The sequence below is a fragment of the Ranitomeya variabilis genome, chromosome 5 (genome assembly GCF_051348905.1).
Source record: "Ranitomeya variabilis isolate aRanVar5 chromosome 5, aRanVar5.hap1, whole genome shotgun sequence".
NCBI classification, from domain to species: Eukaryota; Metazoa; Chordata; class Amphibia; order Anura; family Dendrobatidae; genus Ranitomeya; species Ranitomeya variabilis.
This window is the reverse complement of record NC_135236.1, coordinates 583,616,678-583,637,518: the sequence shown is the minus strand read 5'-3', so window position 1 is coordinate 583,637,518 and position 20,841 is coordinate 583,616,678. Positions and strand designations below refer to the sequence as shown.

At 45.1% G+C, this 20,841-nt stretch overlaps 1 protein-coding gene across 1 annotated transcript in view; it reads right to left on the bottom strand.

The window, feature by feature from the left end:
- LOC143775112 (zinc finger BED domain-containing protein 6-like) overlaps positions 1 to 16,152 on the bottom strand; it is a 38,298-nt gene extending 22,146 nt beyond the window's left edge. Inside the window, exons 1-3 of the mRNA XM_077262958.1 lie at positions 15,915 to 16,152; positions 14,597 to 15,829; positions 13,809 to 13,875 (exon numbers count right to left, since the gene is read on the bottom strand). Coding sequence (XP_077119073.1) covers positions 13,809 to 13,875; positions 14,597 to 14,606 — 77 coding nt within the window. The 5' untranslated portion in view covers positions 14,607 to 15,829; positions 15,915 to 16,152. The remainder of the gene's footprint in view (positions 1 to 13,808; positions 13,876 to 14,596; positions 15,830 to 15,914) is intronic.
- Positions 16,153 to 20,841: the final 4,689 nt, after the last annotated feature.

Below are 20,841 nucleotides of genomic sequence, written 5' to 3'. Positions count from 1 at the left end.
TTCAGCTTCCTGTTGAAACATAATTTATGCATGTAGTTATCCATAAAAATGTAATTTAAAGAAATTTAAAAAAAAAAAAAAAAGTTTTGTGTTAACTTACCGATACACGCTGTTGCTGTGGAGGAGGGCTGTCAGAAGAGGACATTGTTGCTCAAGCTTGCTGCGGCCCTGGTGTATCTGTAAGTTAAAAAGACACTTGCAATCTGCTCTACACATTGAAGTAGCAGATTTGGGGTCTTCAAAACTTACTTGAAAAGATTGGTGGCTGTGGTCCTGGTTGGTTGGGACTAGAGGCGGCTTGCTGCGACTGTGGTCCTGGTTGGGACTAGAGGCGGCTTGCTGCGACTGTGGTCCTGGTTGGGACTAGAGGCGGCTTGCTGCGGCTGTGGTCCTGGTGTATCTGTAAGTTAAAAAGACACTTGCAATCTGCTCTACACATTGAAGTAGCAGATTTGGGGTCTTCAAAACTTACTTGAAAAGATTGGTGGCTGTGGTCCTGGTTGGTTGGGACTAGAGGCGGCTTGCTGCGACTGTGGTCCTGGTTGGGACTAGAGGCGGCTTGCTGCGGCTGTGGTCCTGGTGTATCTGTAAGTTAAAAAGACACTTGCAATCTGCTCTACACATTGAAGTAGCAGATTTGGGGTCTTCAAAACTTACTTGAAAAGATTGGTGGCTGTGGTCCTGGTTGGTTGGGACTAGAGGCGGCTTGCTGCGACTGTGGTCCTGGTTGGGACTAGAGGCGGCTTGCTGCGGCTGTGGTCCTGGTGTATCTGTAAGTTAAAAAGACACTTGCAATCTGCTCTACACATTGAAGTAGCAGATTTGGGGTCTTCAAAACTTACTTGAAAAGATTGGTGGCTGTGGTCCTGGTTGGTTGGGACTAGAGGCGGCTTGCTGCGACTGTGGTCCTGGTTGGGACTAGAGGCGGCTTGCTGCGGCTGTGGTCCTGGTGTATCTGTAAGTTAAAAAGACACTTGCAATCTGCTCTACACATTGAAGTAGCAGATTTGGGGTCTTCAAAACTTACTTGAAAAGATTGGTGGCTGTGGTCCTGGTTGGTTGGGACTAGAGGCGGCTTGCTGCGACTGTGGTCCTGGTTGGGACTAGAGGCGGCTTGCTGCGGCTGTGGTCCTGGTGTATCTGTAAGTTAAAAAGACACTTGCAATCTGCTCTACACATTGAAGTAGCAGATTTGGGGTCTTCAAAACTTACTTCTAGCACTTTAGCTGTGTCCTGGTGGGCAGCGGCTGTGTCCTGGTGGGCAGCGGTCCTGGTTTATCTGTTAATATGTATAATGGATCTATAGTTAGACCACCCCCTGAACTAGGTAATGCTCAATCATAAACACCCTACTAAAATGATGTCAGAAATGTTCATACAGGTGAACACCAAAACCCCCCCAAAAAGTGGCACGTTATACCATTCATTTCCATGTCCCATAAAATAATTTTTTTTAATTTTAACACCAAGAAAAAATATATTTGACACATTTTATGTGAAAAAAAATAACCTCCCCCCCCCCCCAAAAAAAAAAAAAAAAAAAAAATTTACAGGTTAACCTTTATTAAAAAAATTAGCCCTCAACCAACCCTGTATTGCATGTGTAACCATTGGTACATACACCAGTTTTAAATTTACCTTTATGAAATAATACTACGGACATTTTTTTAATAAACATTTTATTATAATTTTTTTTTAACTCTTTTTTTTTTTTTTAAATCACAATTAGGAGCTGACATGCTCTTTATTTTAAATACAAGTACTTCAACTGCAAATGGTTATAACTGTAATTTAAAAAAAATCAACACTTTTATTAAATAGAAAAAACCCACACTCACATTCAAACCACAAGCTGCAGACCGCTAGACTTTTTTAAAAAACACATCAGATTTAAAAAAAAAAAAAAATAAAACCACATGCTGCACAGACCACTATACAGTCAATACATCAGAAAAAGGCAAATAACCAATTACAGCATGGACAAATGCACATGCAATCAACAAGACGCACACAAAAAACATGCCTGGTATGTGTCCACATTCAGGATCGCATCAGAATTTGGTCAGGATTTTCCATCAGTATTTGTAAGCCAAAACCAGGAGTGTAAAAATTAGGTAAAGTATAACACGAAAAAAGGCATACTTTTGCTTTTATCACCCACTCCTAGTTTTGGCGTACAAATACTGATGGAAAATCCTGACCACACCCTGATGCAATCCTGCACATGGACACATACCCTCCCACATGAACAGGCATAAAATTGGCAAAGGCATAATATGGTGCAGGCACATGATACAAAAGCACACAGCCGTACAAAAATACACACATGCACGCACATAGCTTTAGGCAAATACACATATGTACAACAAAGGCAGAAAGGTGAACCCAATCAGAAGACGCATACACACACACACACACACACATACAAAAGGCTGACAATCCTTTGGCTGAAGCTGCAGGTCTTCACAGTGGCTGGCATCATGGTGGATCTGGACTCTAGCATGGCACTGGCTGGTGCAGGACGATGGCAGGCCTCAGGTTCTCTTCAGGTTTTAAGCTCTTTCAGTAGTCAGTACCTCATATACACACACAAATGCACAGGCACACAGATGCACACAAAAATTGCAATACTCACACTGGCTCTATGGTGGCTGGAGTCTTGTGGCTGGAGTCCCGTGGCTGGCTCCTTCCTGTGGCTGGCTCCTGTGTCAGGCTGTGGTCTTGTGGCTGAGGTCTTATGGCTGGAGTCCTGTGGCTGGCTCCTTCCTGTGGCTGGCTCCTTGAGTGGCTGGCTCCTGTGTCAGGCTGGGGTCTTGTGGCTGGGGTCTTGCTGGCAGTCTTCTCCTCTCTGGGTCTTGCAGGCATATGTGGGGTTGAAGGCCCAGGCCAGGTTTATATAGATTTGGGGGTGTCTGGCCAATTGGCAACAAAATCCAGCTTCTGAGCATGCTCAGTGTAAAAAAAACGTATTGCAGCGCTGTATTGCGTCGTACGACGTGTCCCGACGCATCCGTCGCTCATAGGCTTCCATTGCAGCCAACGACGTCGCGACACGTTTTTTAGGCGGAGACAAAAAACGTTACAATCTACTTTTTTTGAGACGACGTGTCGCCAAATTTCGACGCATCCGTCGTAAAACGTACACGACGTATGCCAATCCGTCGCCATACGTCGCCAATACAAGTCTATGGGAAAAAAACGCATCCAGCAAAAAGTTTTGCTGGATGCGTTTTTTCTGAAAAAAGACATTTTGAAACGTAATGCAGTTAACGCTAGTGTGAAAGTAGCCTTAGTCTAGCAGTGATTTCTCTGAAAGATCTGCGGACGTCGATGGTGTGCTTTGATAAGTCTGCGAATATTTTTATTTGTGAGTATGGGTCTGGGAATGTACCTTTTTCTCTCAAAAAATTTTGTATCTTATTCTTGGTCTCAAAGAAGTGAATTCTTAGCAAAGTATCTCTTGGCTTGTCTGAAGAAATTTTGGAGGGTCTGGGTAGTCTATGAATCCTATCAATAGATAGTTCAAGATCAGTTAGTTCAGGGATGGCGGATTTGAATAGGTTTTTGGTGTAATCGGAAAGGTCTGGTTGGTTAAGGTCTTCAGGAATACCTCTGATCTTTATATTATTTCTCCTATTTCTATCCTCGAGGTCTGCTAGTTTGAATTGTAGATTAATTATATCAGTTTTCATGTCCGAATTTTGTTTTTCGAGGGCCTCTGTCTTGTTCTCTAGCTGTTTAACCTTCTTTTCACTCAGTTCTATTTTTTTTGTAATTCCCTCACAAATCTCAGAAAATGAGATCTGAAATTTGCTCAGGCCTGTCTCAAGTCTTCTGTCAATAAGGTCTGACATTTTTTGAAAGAAGCTTTCGTTAGGGATCAGTTTCTCCTCCTCTAGTGGACGTTGATCGTCCATTTTCCTGCGTACAGCAGGACTTTCATTGGGAGAGTAGTCTCTATATGAATCTGAGTCTTCAGACTCAGAACCTTCTATCAGATCCCTAGCTGCCATATCTCTTTTTGACGATTTAGAGGTTTCCATATGTTCAGAGAAGGCAGTGTTGAGGTTAGCAGGTGCTTGTTTTTTAAGCTCTTTAATATTCTGAGAGATGTGTGAACTGCCTTTAGGAGAAAGTGGGGGCCCTGACTTTTGTGACCATAGTTTAGGGATGCCACTAGAAGCGGATCCGGATATCTTGTTTCTGTCTGTAGGAAGGGGTAAAGGTTTAATGGGCGATCTAGAATTGTCGCGTTTATGGGTATTAGATATGTCTTCAGTGGATCTGGAAAAGGATGTATGTTGTGAGATTTTGCCTCTTGGGGCAAATTTTTTAGTTTCACCTCTCTGTGCCATATTGGTGTAAATGGTTACCCGCAATGTAGCTTATACAGTATTATAGGAATCTACAATCCAGGACCGACCAAATTTCAAGGTAATAACAGTAAAAGCAGAGTTCTGTGATATAACTTTCACGGATGTCTGGTGATGTAATATTCCGCAGCACAGTTTTCTCAGGTAAGAAAAGAAAAAACCACAATAATTCACCATGTAGTTTCTACAAATAATGAGTAATGATTTCCAGTGTGGAATTTACCACCAGTAGTAATAGTGCGCAACTTCTATGACTGTGGAATAATTAAAGCTCAGTTCGTGTCCAATATATCTTGCTTGGAGCTTGTTGTAGCACAGCTTTAATGAGGTAGTAACAGTGTCTTTGCACAGCTTGACACTTAATGCGGTTCCGCAGATAAGAAAATTCCCCTATGCGTGTCACAAGTGTTCCACACCACGGCTCAGTGCACAACACCCCTCAAGTTCCACAGCACGGCTCCCGCAGGTAATATAAAAGCGTTCCACAGCACGACTCCCGCTCCCTATTTCAGCACTGTTCCACAATGTGGCTCCCGCAAATAACCTATATGATATTCCACAGCGCAGCTCCCGCAAATAACAGCACTAATGTTCCACTGTGCGGCTCCCCTCCACAATTATAGCTTAATTCCACAGAGCGGCTCCCGCCAGTACCGCCAAACGAGTTCCACAGTACGGCTCCCGCTGTCTAAATCAGCTAGATTCCACAATGCGGCTCCCACTGAGAGTGTTACCTGTGCCCGTATGGGCGATGCTGTGAAGCTTCGTCGCTGTAATCTCGGTAGTCTCCGCTGATGTCTTGAGCCTGGCTTGAAGGGGTGTTGCTCCTGCGCTCCTTATCCAGCTCCTTCAATCACGGCACAGGTCCGGTGGCCGCTTGCAGGAACCCACAGGGGAGCAGCGTCGGGAGCGGTGAGGGGATGAGTGCACGAGCAGCGGCGGCAATAGGAATCGCTTACCGCTAGCTGCCGCGTCTATCTCTCCTCCTGTCTCAAACAGCAGCCAGGCTCCTCAATTCCTGCTTGAAGAGGCAGCGCCGCTGCGTCTCTGTCCCCGGATCTTGCAGCCGCTGTCTTCGGCCAGCGATTCTTGTGAAGGGGGATTTGTCCCAATGCGTCCAACTACGGTGAACTCCGTAGTCGGGCTGCCAAAGTCTAGTGAACAGCTTTGAGGGGGGGGGGGAGGAAGTTCCCTTTGCACTCCGTACCTGGCTCCTTCGGTCTTTATGTCAGTCCGGCAGCAGGTTATTAGCACTTCAAGGGAGGATTCTTCTGCCGCTTACCTCAGATTTAGATGCGGCTTAGGATGGCTTCTCCTCCGGTATGAATGTTGATTTCTGATGTAATGAAAGGGAAAAGGAGTTGTAAATCCTCTGCCCTAAGTTGCCCGAGAGCCTGATGAGGCAATGTCTTCTTTTCTCTGATCAGTCAGCAGTATACAGGGGCCAAATCTCCCACCATGCGGCTCCAAGATAGAGCCCGTCTTCCTCAGGAGGGGGAGAGCTGCACGCTGTTCAGAATTCAAATCTCAGGATCCCCTGAGGCTAGAGACACGATTTAGGGCTCATTTTGTTCCCAGCAGCTATATTATCAAGATTGACTCCCAATAAAGCTTTTCCTGGTCTCTATAGTCGATTTAAGTCGCTTTGTATAGGGTTGCAGACTGGAGCTCACAGCTCTTGCTTCTTTACATAGCAAGAGCTAGGCCAGGCCCCTCCATGATATGTTTTTGTAACACAAAAACGTTTTAGAAAAGTTTTGGAAAAGGTCTTGTTAAATTTGCGGGCAAAATGCTCTGACACTATAATGCAATCAGTTGTGAGGTTAACAGATGGAAACAGTTGATTTAACTATGTCACAAAAGTGCAGCACTCTGTACAGCACTTTTATGGCATGTGGATTGATGACGGATGGGAATTCATGAACCACAAGGAAAAACTGACAAAACATCCAAACACAAAATTCTGGGGGCAAAACAGGGTACAAACATCCGGGGGCAAACTGCTGTGGGCGAAACATTGATGACGGACGGGAATTTGTGAACCACAAGGGTACAAACATCCGGGGGCGATCTGCTGGGGATGAAACATTGATGAAGGACAGAAATTCATGAACCACAAGGGTACAAACATCTGGGGCGAAACATTGATGACGGACGGGAGTTCATGAATCACAAGGGTACAAGCATCCATGGGTGAACTGCTGGGGGAAAAATATTGATGATGGATGGGAATTCATGAATCACAAAGGCTATTAGAGGACTGGGGGGTCTGCAATACCAAGATAGGTTATTACACTTGGGGCTATTTAGTTTGGAAAAACGAAGACTAAGGGGTGATCTTATTTTAATGTATAAATATATGAGGGGACAGTACAAAGACCTTTCTGATGATCTTTTTAATCATAGACCTGAGACAGGGACAAGGGGGCATCCTCTACGTCTGGAGGAAAGAAGGTTTAAGCATAATAACAGACGCGGATTCTTTACTGTAAGAGCAGTGAGACTATGGAACTCTCTGCCGTATGATGTTGTAATGAGTGATTCATTAATTAAATTTAAGAGGGGACTGGATGCCTTTCTGGAAAAGTATAATGCTACAGGGTATATACACTAGATTCCTTGATAAGGCGTTGATCCAGGGAACTAGTCTGATTGCCGTATGTGGAGTCGGGAAGGAATTTTTTTCCCCATGGTGGAGTTACTCTTTGCCACATGGGTTTTTTTTTCCTTCCTCTGGATCAACATGTTAGGGCATGTTAGGTTAGGCTATGGGTTGAACTAGATGGACTTACAGTCTTCCTTCAACCTTAATAACTATGTAACTATGTAACTATGTAACAAAGATACAAACATCCGGGGGTGAACTGCTGGGGGCGAAACATCTGGGGGCCAAATGCTGGGGAAACATTGATGACGGACGGGAATTCATGAACCACAAGGGTGCAAACATCTGGGGCAAACAGCCAGGGGCAAAACATCTGGAGGTGAAATGTATCCGGGGACGAACTGCTGGGGACGAACTGCTGGGGATGAAACATCCAAATCCCCAAATAATTTGGTCCATTTTCTTCTGTTACCCTTGTGAAAGTAAAAAAAAAAAAAAAAAAAAAAAAAATTGTGTCTAAAAGGAAAATTTTTGTGAAAAAGCTAAATGCTTATTTATTCTTCCACATTCCATTAATTTGTGTGAAGCGCCTGAAGGGTTAATAAATTTCTTGAATGTGGTTTTGAGCACCGTGAGAGGTGCAGTTTTTAGACTGGTTTAAATTTTGGGTATTTTCTTTCATATAGGCCCCTCAAAGTCACTTCAAATGAGGTGGCCCCCCCAAAAAATGGTTTTGCAAATTTTTTTGTAAAAATTTGAAATCTCTGGTCAACTTTTAACCCTTATAATTTCCTAACAAAAAATTGTTTTAAAAATTGTGCTGATGTAGAGTAGATATGTGGGAAATGTTATGTATTAACTATTTTGTGTGACATGACTCTGATTTCAGGGCATAAAAAATAAAAGTTTGAAAATTGCTAAATTTTCAAATTTGTTGCCAAATTTCTGATTTTTTCACAGATAAATGTAAGTCATATTAAATAAATGTTACCACTATCATGAAGTATAATATATCATGAAAAAACAAATTTAGAATCAGTGGGATCCATTGAAGTGATCCAGAGTTATGACCTTATAAAGTGACAGTGGTTAGAATTAAAAAAAAAAAAAAAAAATTGAAAACATGCTTTGGGGTGAAGGTGTTAAGGGGGACGTTAGGGACTCTTGGCAAAATTCACCAGTCTGAGGGTGCCCACTCTTTTCTAAAATAAAAATGTTTTCAACATACAGGCATTCACATTCTCATTTACTATTTACCCTGTCTTTCTGAAAGAGTATAAAACATCACAGATTTATGTGTGGAGTTCAGCTATGTCTAATTAATACCATCTTCAATACATCATTATTTCCTCTATTACCAACGCTCATACTTTCCCCATTTTTCTAATTTGACTTCTGCCATTTGTGAAGATGAATGTTTCATTTCTGTGTAGTTTTCTACTTTTACTTTCAGAAAAACTTTTTGTTCAAATGTTGTGGGCGCATGTCTTCACTGTTTGTTTGTAACACATGGATATTCTGTGCACTTGACCCGATTCCATCCCACTTCATCCCAAACCTCAGCAGAGTCTTCATCCCAACCCTAACCCATCTCTTCAACCTATCACTAACAACTGGTGTTTTCCCCTCAAGCTTTAAACATTCCTCAATCACACTTATCCTCAAAAAGCCTTCTCTTGACCAATCCTCTGTATCTAGCTATCACCCTATATCACTTCTCCCCTATGCCTCAAAACTGCTGGAACAACATGTCCATCTTGAACTGTCCTCCCACCTCTCTTCTTGCTCCCTCTTCGACCCCTTACAATCTGGCTTCCGGTCACACCACTACACTGAAACTGCCCTAACTAAGGTCACCAATGACCTCTTAACCGCCAAGGCCAAGTGACACTACGCTGCAGAGGTGTATCTAGGGCTTCTGGCACCCGGGGCAAGAATTCATTTTGGCGCCCCCCGTCAGTCCAATCATTGCCCTCTCCTCCCCCACATCCCCATCATTGCCCTCTCCCCGTCAGCCCCATCATTGCCCTCTCCTCCTCCACCATCCCCATCATTGCGCTCTCCCCGTCAGCCCCATCATTGCACTCTCCTCACCCCACACACACCATTCACTTCTCTGCACATTCCCCTGCAGCGCGATACACACACACCCCCAATACTGAGCCACAAACATACACACATTCACACACACACACACACACCTCTCACCTCTCCTCGCGCTCTGCCGCAGCATCTCATCGCCTTCCTCTGACACAGCCGGCCGCTGAATGATGATGTCATCCAGCGGCACGTCTGTGTGAGAGGAAGCAAGAAGACAGATCACTGGGCAGCGGAGCCACTCTGCAGGGGTCCCCCTCCACCTCTGCACACGTTGGGAGCCGGCGCTCTGCAGCTTCTCTGTGCCGGCTTTCAGCTTGACAGTCAGCACAGAGAACAGCTGACTCCCAGACCGGGGGCGGCAGAATGCAGCCGCTTGGGGAGACACTGCGGACCGCCAAATTAGGCGGCCCGACTGCGCCCGGGGCACATGCCCCGGCTGCCCCCCCCCAGATAGGCCACTGCTACGCTGTCCTTCTCCTCCTGGACCTGTCCTCTGCCTTTGACACAGTGGACCATTCCCTATTATTACAGACCCTCTCATCTCTTGGCATCACAGACTTGGCCCTATCCTGGATCTCGATCTCGCCATACCTAACAAACCGGACATTCAGTGTCTCGCACATCACCTCACCCCCTATCTGTTGGAGTCCCGCAAGGTTCAGTCCTAGGGCCCCTCCTCTTCTCCATTTACACCTTCAGCCTGGGACAGCTCATAGAATCTCACAGCTTTTAGTATCACCTTTATGCTGATGACACACAGATCTACATCTCCGGACCAGATATCACCACCCTACTAACTAGAATCCCTCAATGTCTGTCAGCCATTTCATCTTTCTTCTCCGCTAGATTTCTAAAACTTAACATGGACAAAAAAGAATTCATCATCTTTCTTCCATCTCACGTGACCCTCCAACGGACCTACCCATTAAAGTAAATGGCTGCCCACTCTCCCCAGTGCCACAAGCTTGCTGCCTTGGGGTATCCTTGACACTGATCTCGCTTTCAAACCACATATACAAGACTAATCCACCTGTTGCCCCGCTATTCCCCGGCCTCTCCCCTCTGTCAATCCCTTCACTGAATCCCCATTGCCCAGAGACTCCAGTACAAAATCCTAATTATGACATACAAAGCCATTCACAACCTGTGTCCTCCGTATATCTGTGACCTCGTCTCCCGGTACTTACCTGCATGCAACCTCCAATCCTCATAAGATCTCCTCTACTCCTCTCTTATCTCCTCTTCCCACAATCGCATGCAAGATTTCTCTCGCGCATCACCCCTTCTCTGGAACTCTCTTCCACAACATATCAGACTCTCGCCTACCATGGAAACCTTCAAACATAACCTGAAGACCAACCTCTTCCGACAAGCCTACAACCAGCAGTAACCACCGAGCGACCAAACCGCTGCACGATCAGCTCTACCCTCACCTACTGTATTCTCACCCATCCCTTGTAGATAGTGAGCCCTCGCAGGCAGGGTCCTCTCTCCTCCTGTACCAGTCATGACTTGTATTGTTTAAGATTATTGTGCTTGTTTTTATTATGTATACCCCTCCTCACATGTAAAGCGCCATGGAATAAATGGTGCTATAATAATAAAATTCCTATCTTCTTTCCTAGTCGTCCACCAATATTCCTCTTCTCCACCCTCCAGTATAATCTTACCCCATTTTACCTACCCCTTTAGATTCTGCCTTGACTCCCTCATCCCAACGCTAAAAATTTCACATGAAGCACTAATTTTTCCTGAATGGAAGGGAAAATTCTATCTGCAGGATACAGATTGTACCCCAATGAAATGTCAGCACAGTGATCTAGAAACTTGAATCCTTCTGCTCTGCACCTAGACTTACGCCATGCATTTACCTCCGTAAGTTCCCATCATCTCTACTGTGTTGTGCTTGGCTCAGTCAGCATTCCAAAGAATATTAACTTAGAGGTCTTTCCCTTCAGCTTGTTGCCCAATTATTTCAAATTATTCTTAAAAATGTTCCACCTAGCCATGTGATTAGCTAGTGGTAAACCAGTCTAGAGGATCCACGTATTCAGTAAGGCCGGCCTCACACTAGCGAGTTTTACGGACGTATGAGCGCATAAACTACGTCCGTAAAATACGCATTACACACGGCCCAATGATTCTCTATGGCCCAGCTCCTATCTGCCGTATATTACGCATCCGTAATATACGGTCTTGTACGGCCGTAGAAAATCATAGCATGCTGCGTTTGTCACCGTATTGCGCAAAAAAAAAAAAAAGCGACAATGAAAGTCTATGGGGGCGAGAAAAATACGGATTCCACACAGACCAGCAGTGTGACTTGCGAGAAATACGCAGCGGTGTTAGTGAAAAGCCGGTAATTCAATTGCCGGCTTTTTCATTTCTCCTTCACAAACCCGACATGATATGAGACATGGTTTACATACAGTAAACCATCTCATATCCCTTTTATTTTTGCATATTCCACACTACTAATGTTAGTAGTGTGTATGTGCAAAATTTTGGCGCTGTAGCTGCAAAAATAAAGGGTTACACTTCGGAAAAAATTGGCGTGGGTTCCCGCGCAGTTTTCTCCGCCAGAGTGGTAAAGCCAGTGACTGAGGGCAGATATTAATAGCCAGGAGAGGGTCCATGGTTATTGGCCCCCCCTGGCTACAAACATCTGCCCCCAGCCACCCCAGAAAAGGCACATCTGGAAGATGCGCCTATTCTGGCACTTGGCCACTCTCTTCCCACTCCCGTGTAGCGGTGGGATATGGGGTAATGAAGGGTTAATGTCACCTTGCTATTGTAAGGTGACATTAAGCCAGATTAATAATGGAGAGGCATCAATTATGACACCTATCGATTATTAATCCAATTGTATGAAATGGTTAAAAAAAAAACACACGCACATTAAAAAGTATTTTAATGAAATAAACACACAGGTTGTTTTAATATTTTATTGCTCTCTCATTCCACCTGAAGACCCTCTCTCTGAAAAATAATAAACCAACAATATACATACCTTCAGATGATCTGTCACGTCCCACGAAGTAAATCCATCTGAAGGGGTTAAATCATTTTACAGCCAGGAGCTGTGCTAAAGCACTCGCTCATGCCTGTAAACCTCCGGGTGCTGAATGGAAAGCAGGATGATCTGTACTTACCTTGAGTTGCGGTGAGGCACCCTCTGCTGGATGTCCTCATATGAACTCGAGCGTGGGAACTTTTCCAAGGCTCCAGTTCATGAGGACATCCAGCAGAGGGCGCCTCACCGCAACTCAAGGTAAGTACAGATCATCCTGCTTTCCATTCAGCACCCGGGGGTTTACAGGCATGAGCGAGTGCTTTAGCACAGCTCCTGGCTGTAAAATGATTTAACCACTTCAGATGGATTTACTTCGTGGGACGTGACAGATCATCTGAAGGTATGTATATTGTTGGTTTATTATTTTTCAGAGCGAGGGTCTTCAGGTGGAATGAGAGAGCAATAAAATATTAAAACAACCTGTGTGTTTATTTCATTAAAATACTTTTTAATAATGTGCGTGTGTTTTTTTAACCATTTCATACAATTGGATTAATAATGGATAGGTGTCATAATTGATGCCTCTCCACTATTAATCTGGCTTAATGTCACCTTACAATAGCAAGGTGACATTAACCCTTCATTACCCCATATCCCACCGCTACACGGGAGTGGGAAGAGAGTGGCCAAGTGCCAGAATGGGCGCATCTTCCAGATGTGCCTTTTCTGGGGTGGCTGGGGGCAGATGTTTGTAGCCAGGGGGGGCCAATAACCATGGACCCTCTCCTGGCTATTAATATCTGCCCTCAGTCACTGGCTTTACCACTCTGGCGGAGAAAATTGCGTGGGAGCCCACGCCAATTTTTTCCGCCATTTAACCCTTTATTTTAGCAGCTACAGCGCCCAAATTTTGCACATACACACTACTAACATTAGTAGTGTGGAATATGCAAAAAAAAAGGGGATATGAGATGGTTTACTGTATGTAAACCATGCCTCATATCCTGTCGGGTTTGGGAAGGAGAAATGAAAAGCCGGCAATTGAATTACCGGCTTTTCACATATATCACGCTGAATTAAATATAAATACAGAATATATATATATATTTTTTTTTTTAACGAACATTTGAGCACATAAATCCATTAGATGTCGGTTTTGCAAGCCTGCGAGAAAATATCGCAGTACGGATGCCATACGGATTACATACGGAGGATGCCATGCGCAAAATATGCTGACACACCCTGCCTACGGATGACATACGGATCACTATTTTGGGGACTTTTCTGCGTATTACGGCCGTAAAAAACGGACCGTATTTACATACGCTGAGTGTGAGGCCGGCCTTAGTCTGTAGTTTTATCCAACAAAAATCCAATGTTAACTTAAGCCAGCTTAATTGCTCATATTTTACTTTTTTTTTTTTTTAATTGCAGAGGAATCGCACTTAATTCTATGTGAGTTGAATTTAGAATGCAGTCGACCTGAAGAAAAGTTTTATTGAAGGGTAAATAGACATATTTAAATCATATGTTAAAAAATACTTCTTAAAGAAGTGCGATGTTATAGTGTTGTTACTTTTGTAGGTTGAAAAAAGACAGGTCAATTAAGTTTACTTTTCTCCACCAGTTATACATAGATTATCTAGTCCTTTATTAAAAGCTACTTCTTGTGGTCTGACATTCCAAGCTGACAACTCTAAAAATAATGAACCCTTACCTGTTTAGATGATGGAATTGCCTTTTTCTCCACAGGTAATGAATGTCCACTGGTCCTTTGTAAGATCCTTGGAAGGAATAAACCAAACTGTTAATTGTAAGCAGATTAGTCTCTACACCACAGTAATGTTGTATTTTCCAAGTTTTTATATTTATTTGTGTTAACTCACACTAGAAATTAAACAAAAAAAAGAATGAGTGGGTTTGTTCTGATAATTTAAATGTATAGCCATGCTGCATAAGAGCACCAGCTTTTATAAGCTTTTTTTCCCGCAATGGTCTGGGGAAAATGCAAGGAAAGAACTCTTGGACTTTGTATCCTGCTGCGTTGCCCCAGACACCATGGTATTGCTGTTTTCCACTAGTCTTTGCACCCGAGAAAGGAGACAACACTCCACAAGATTGAAATTGATGAAAAATTGGAAAAGAAACATTTTCTAAATATCATGATTTGTTTAGTATTCAGAATGAGTGCCATCTGCTGAAATACGCCTTGGTATGTGTGTAGTGCAACGGTAGCATTGTACGCAGTGACCCACAAAGTTCAAACACAAAACGTCCCTTTAATGTGTTACTTTACACATAAAAAGTCCAATTCACATGAGTGCAACTAATATGAGTGTGCAATTCACACCAGTCCACAGCACTTCATAGTACACGGCTTCGAATCACAATCCCTAAACATGCCGGACCTCCCTGTGTCCAGTTTCGTGGGCGACTGCACGTCATGACAAAGTCTCTTACACACAGCTTCACTTCATTAGTTTATAGCCCCTAAACATGCTGTACCTGTTACCATGGGCGACTGCACACTGTGTCAATGGCTCTTTCACTCAAAGCTTTTGCTCACAACTTCTCCATTAATTTGCGGTCACTAAACATGCTGTACGTCCTTTTGTCCAGTTCCCGTGGGTGGTGGCAGCACTGCGTTAACTGTGGATGCCAGAAGAAGAAGGTTAGCACTCGGCTTCTGTGGAGGTGACGGTTCTAGTGAATGGAGCCAGTAGTCTCATGGATAATAAAATATATAATCACTGTACTCGTACAGGATAAGGTTTGCTTGAAGTGAAAAATGTATTGGTGAAAAGTGAGGCGACAGAAAAAATTAACGATTCGGCCAACCAGTGGCCTTGATCACAATGTCGCTGAAAAAAAATGAAAAATACAATAAATATTTCAAAGTAAACATACATACATATATACAAAATCAAACACATGTCAGGATGGTCCAAGAAATACACCTAGATACATGGGTGTAATTATGAGGCATATGGTGAAGGAACATAAAGTACGCAGGACTAGGGTTATCTAGGAAAGGAAAAATAGTTCCATGGGATGGAATGTAGTAGATGCATAATTGAAACAACAAATCAAATAGACATACCTCTTCGTAGGTTGTTTTCTAGAATTTGAACATGTAGTATCGTTGAGGTAGATAAATATGAGGGTGTATAAATACAATCCTTTTGGGGATGATAGAAGACAGTAAGAGAAGACACGTATATCTGGCACATAAAGCGAGAAAGCTCATGCTACTGGAGAATAAGGAAAAATATATTGGGTAAGGTGCTGCCAGGATAATATAAAAAAGCATATAGTAGTGTTTACCAGATTCAAGCTAGTATTTTATGTATAGTACAGATTATATGGTCTGAGAAATTGTACTAATGTTATAGAGAAAACACAGTGACAGTTAGAGTAGGTATTTATCACACTGAGGGGAAAAAAAAATGTTGCACTGGGGTCCAAAAGACGCCAATGTAGGAATGCATACAGTGTGCACCGACAGGCAATAAGCTGTAACATAAAGATGTAATGAATCAGGGCAAGTGTGCACATATAGGATTATGAATATAGCAATAAAACTAAGTTCACATACATTAGTATTTGGTTTTGAAAAAAAGAACGTGTCCGTGTTTGAATGGAGTTACTGTGCTGGTCGGCGTTAGTGATACAGTGGAAATGCTGAGACATATATCCAGGCAAGGAGGATATTATGGCCAAAAGAGGGTTTGGAATCAACTGCTGAGAAAAAAAAAAAAAAAGAGTGTTGTAAGAGCCTGTGCGAATATAGGATAACTTATCTTAGAAATAGAGGTGGGCTCACGTCTGTTGGTGGCACAGCTGTGCCTGCAGATCAGGCAGTTTCCCTGGAGTTGCTGCAGGAGCCAGCGTTGGTGGCTTAACGGGAGATGCTGACACAGATGTGTCTGAGCAGAATGAGCAGCTGCTATAGCACGGGCGGTGCTGCTTATATAAGGCCCTGTCTGGTCATGTGAACGGAAATGATGTAAGACGCCAGGGCATGTGTGGAGGCTGTAAGTCCCAAGAGGCAGTGCGGTAGTGAGTCATTCCATCCTACAGGCGCCTTGCGCTCCCGCTCCCTGGCTATACACCCAGTGTGTGACCCACACACACCACCCATGGTCTCCAGGTATTCCTCCTCGGGCCATGCCCAGCCCCATACCTTATACCATATATTATTTGTCTGGCTTATCAGGTGGTCACCCCGTTAGATTTTCTGGCATGTATCCCACAGGGCATTTTGGGCCCCTTCACTGTGTAGCTCTTTGGTCTTAATGCTCTGATGCGTTTTCTCTCTTTTACAGGTAGCCCACTGTGCACCTTAGTCGCATATCCCCACACCCATTAGTGGAGGTTTTTCCACTTCCCGTATCCTTTACCTAGGATAGTGCTTTTGACGTAATGTTAGACCCACCACGAGGTCACATCTTAAGTCCTTTATGTTACCTTTTTAATGTTACCTTTTCATTTTTTCTTCCACCTAGCATAACCTTAACACGTGTACACTCTCCAGCACTTTTTGAACAGGACTCACGCTTCACGCTGGTCTAGGCCGGATCCACCCATTCCGCAACCCGTGCTGCATGCCATTACTTGTATTTATATGCAGACTGTCTCTTTTACAGTATGGATCGCATACTTTGTCATTTATTTCTCATGTGTTATTGTGCAACAGTATTCTCTTTGTTTAAAAGCATTTCTCTTGTTTTTTTGTATATATATTACAGCGTTGACAACTATATCTGATGAAGGTCTCAGTTGTCGAGACCGAAAACGTTTATATGTTGAGCTGGATGCACCAAAATAAAAATCTACTTTTGAATCTTGCAACAAATTTCTCTTGAGTGCCAAGTATATTTTCAGTAGTGAGTCAGTGTCTAAACATTGCCATGAGAATAAAAAAAAAAAAAGGTGCATGCTCAGTAGAAGCAGAGCCTCTCAAGTAGTGTGAGCTTGAATATGTAGACATAGTGATAAACAGTGTTATAATCATATTGGAACCAGCGCAATGCAATCTTTATGGCACAGAGTTATTGTTAGGACTGGCGGAACGCACCAAATAATATTTAGGGAGGATAGGAGGTGCATTCGCAGTCCGGGGTCCACCGTGCAGAAAGGACACCTGCTGTTCGGTAATGGTGGACTAGGTGGCGGTATAATGTGAAAACACACACGGGTTAGCTTCACCCGGTATGAAGGAAGCGAACCCTGTTGCATCACAGGGCCGCAATACCGCACAGAGAGCGCAAGTAAAGGGTCACAGAACTCTGTCCCAAGACAAGGGGAAAGAGTTCCTCTAGACCTCTTACGCTTGACACTGTTACTGTGGTGTCAGGGGTAGCACTGAACTAATAATAATAATTTATCGCACAAGAGTGTGTACAACGCCGCTCTGGCGGATGCCACTAACCATCCTAACCAGGGCCCGGAAAGCGCACGGCGCCGCACTGGTGGTCCCTGCTAAGAGACGCTGAATTATGTGCTGGATGTACAGAGAAGCACTGTCTGGCACTAGGTAGCTTCCACCATTCGCGAGCAGGCAACAACACTAGGGATGGGAATGATTCGGAGCTTTCATCCATCGACAGGCATTCATCTACACACACACACAAGTAAATAAGTTTACACTAGCGCATGGCCGAGCGGCCATGCAAACCTTTTATAGCAGTAGCGCTCCAGGACCTTCCTGATGGTAATATAGGAGCCGCGTCAGGACCTGAGCATGTGACCCCTGACCTCCAATGGGAGGTCGTCCCGTGGGCATGCTCAGTATGTGAAAAGCAGGAATTAGTCCCAGAAAGGCCTGCTTCCTGCTGATCAGTTCTGGCTACAAAGGCAGAGCCTGGAAAGGCAGCAGTAACCATTCGCACAGTATCAGCTTGAGCCAGATGCTGGGACTGATGTCTCTGCTGAGCAGGTTCCGCTGTGGCTGGAGGAGAATGGGAGACTGCAGCGAACATGGTTTGAGATTCCCCCTGTTCAGTGGTGGGAACTTGACACCTAACTCTGGGCTGTGACCCTTCCAGTCCACCAGATAATATTTTTTGCCATGTACCACCTTGCACCCCAAGATAGAGTTCACCTCGTACTCGTCATTGGATGAACCCGATGTCCCGGAAGATGACTCGGAAAACTGGGACATATAGACGGGCTTTAAGAGGGATACATGAAAAGTGTCGGTGATACCTAGGTGTGGAGGAAGAGCCAAATGGTAGACCACAGGGTTAACCTGTTCCAGAACCTTGAAAGGGCCTATGTAGCGAGGCGCACACTTAGTGGACTCAACTTGCAGCCTGATGTTACGGGCGGAGAGCCACACTAAGTCGCCAGGAGCAAAGGTCGAAGCGGGGCGCCAGTGCACATCGGCAGAAACCCTCATTCTCTCCTTGGAGGCCCGGATGGCATCCTGTGTGCGGTCCTAAATGTCACGTGCCTCCAACGCCCAGTTTGGCACCCTAGAATTGGTGGATGACACGGGCATGGGCACAGGAGCCCGAAGTGCATCACCAGGTATTCATAGTGCCAATCCCTGGTGTTAAAAGCCGTCTTCCATTCGACCCCCTCACGGATGCGAATCAGGTTGTAAGCACCCCACAGATCTAGTTTAGTAAATACCCTTGCTCCCCGAAGCCCATCAAAGAGCTCAGATATAAGGGGCAGTAGGTACTTATTCTTAACGGTGATGGCGTTAAGACCCCTGTAGTCTATGCATGGGCATAGTTCTCCGTTCTTATGCACCAGAACCCATCCCCTTCAGGTGACACTGACTTCCTAATGAATCCTCTTGCCAGATTCTCCAGGATGTACTGAGACATTGCCTCCGTCTCCGGGAGAGATAACAGATAGACTCGACCCCAGGGAGGCTCAGCACCAGGCAAGAGGTCAATAGGACAGTCATAGGGGCGGTGAGGCGGAAGGGTCTCTGCAGCCCTCTTGGAGAACACGCCAGCATAGGGCCAATAGTGCTTGAGGGGACAGGAAAGATCTGCGGGTACCTCAATAGCAGCAACCTGAACGCACTCCCTCTGACATCTACCCTCACAAGATTCACTCCATCCCATCCATTCCTGTGGACCACTCTATATGAGGGGAGTGGTACCGTAGCCAAGGTATCCCTAACAGGACCTCATCAATTCCCTCAGGAATGACGAGTAAAGAGATAATCTCCTGATGGGATGGCGACATAGAAAGAGTAAATGGGATGGTCTGGTGTGTTATCTGTGAGGGCAGCATCGACCCATTCACCACTCGTACGGTCACTGGTTTGGCGAGCGTCACCAGAGGTATTGCGGGCCGTTGGGCGAAGGCAGAAGACATGAAGTTGCCCTCCGCCCCAGAATCCATGCAAAGCTCTACCGTATGAGTGGATGGGCCTAAGGAAATTGTCCCCTTGAAGGACAATTTGGAGGAAAACGTTGCCATGTCTAGTGTACCTCCTCCTACTACCACTAGACTCTGATGTTTTCTTGACCACTGGGGACATTTCCTAGCATAATGTCCCGACTGCTGGCAGACCGGACACACCTTGAGCGCACGAGCGGTCCAGGACTTAGACCCCGCTCGTGACACCTCCGCAGCCTCATATGGCTCGGACGCCTGGACCGGAGATACCAGAGGTTTGGCGAATGTGGGAGCCAGCCAAAACCTCTGCCTACACTGGGCTCGCTCCAACCTTCGCTCGTTAAAACGAAGGGCGATGCAGGTAGATATAGTTATTAGCTCCTCCAGTGTGGCAGGAATCTCCCTAGTGGCCAAGGCGTCCTTCACATGGTCAGCCAGCCACCTCCACAATACAGGGATGAGGGCTTTATCCGGCCACTCCAGCTCAGATGCTAAAGTCCGGAAGTGGACGGAAAAATGACTGACCATCGATGAACCCTGTGTCAATGCCAGCAGTTGGAGCGTCGTATCTGGAGCGTCGGGTGACTAGGGGTCCCAAAAAGACCTGTTTTAGAGTGGTCAGAAACCGCAGAGCACTCTGCACCACATGATTGTCGCGATCCCACAGTGGCGTAGCCCACTCCATTGCTCTGTCCGACAAGAGAGAAATAATGAATCCTACTTTAGCGCGCTCTGAGGGGAAACATGCAGCCAGAAGCTCAAGGTGAATCGCACACTGGTTCACGAATCCCCTACAAGACTTGCTATCACCAGAGAATTTATCTGATAGCGGGAGGTGGGTTAAGGTCGGAACAGGGGTGGCAATGGACAAAGTGGCTGCAGCCACTCTAGCAGCCTGAACAGCTACTGCGGTAACATCCACAGCTGAGGTTGTGCGCTCGAGAGCAGCCAACCTGCCCTCCAGCTGCTGGATGTACCGCTGCAATTGCTGTTCGTCCGCCATTACTAGCCAGACCCTGGCGCTAGTGTAATGTTAGGACTGGCGGAACGCAATAATATGTAGAGAGGATATGAGGTGCGTTCGCAGTCCGGGGTCCACCGTGCAGAAAGGACACCTGCTGCTCAGTAATGGTGGACTAGATGGCGGTATAATGTGAATACACACACGGGTTAGCTTCACCCGGTATGAAGGAAGCGCAAGTAAGAGAGAACGCAAGTAAAAGGTCACAGAACTCTGTCCCAAGACAAGGGGAAAGATTTCCTCTAGACCTCTTACGCTTGACACCGTTACTGTGGAGTCAGGGGTAGAACTGAACTAATAATAATTATTTATTGCACAAGAGTGAGTACAGCGCCACTCTGGCGGACGCCACTAACCACCCTGACCA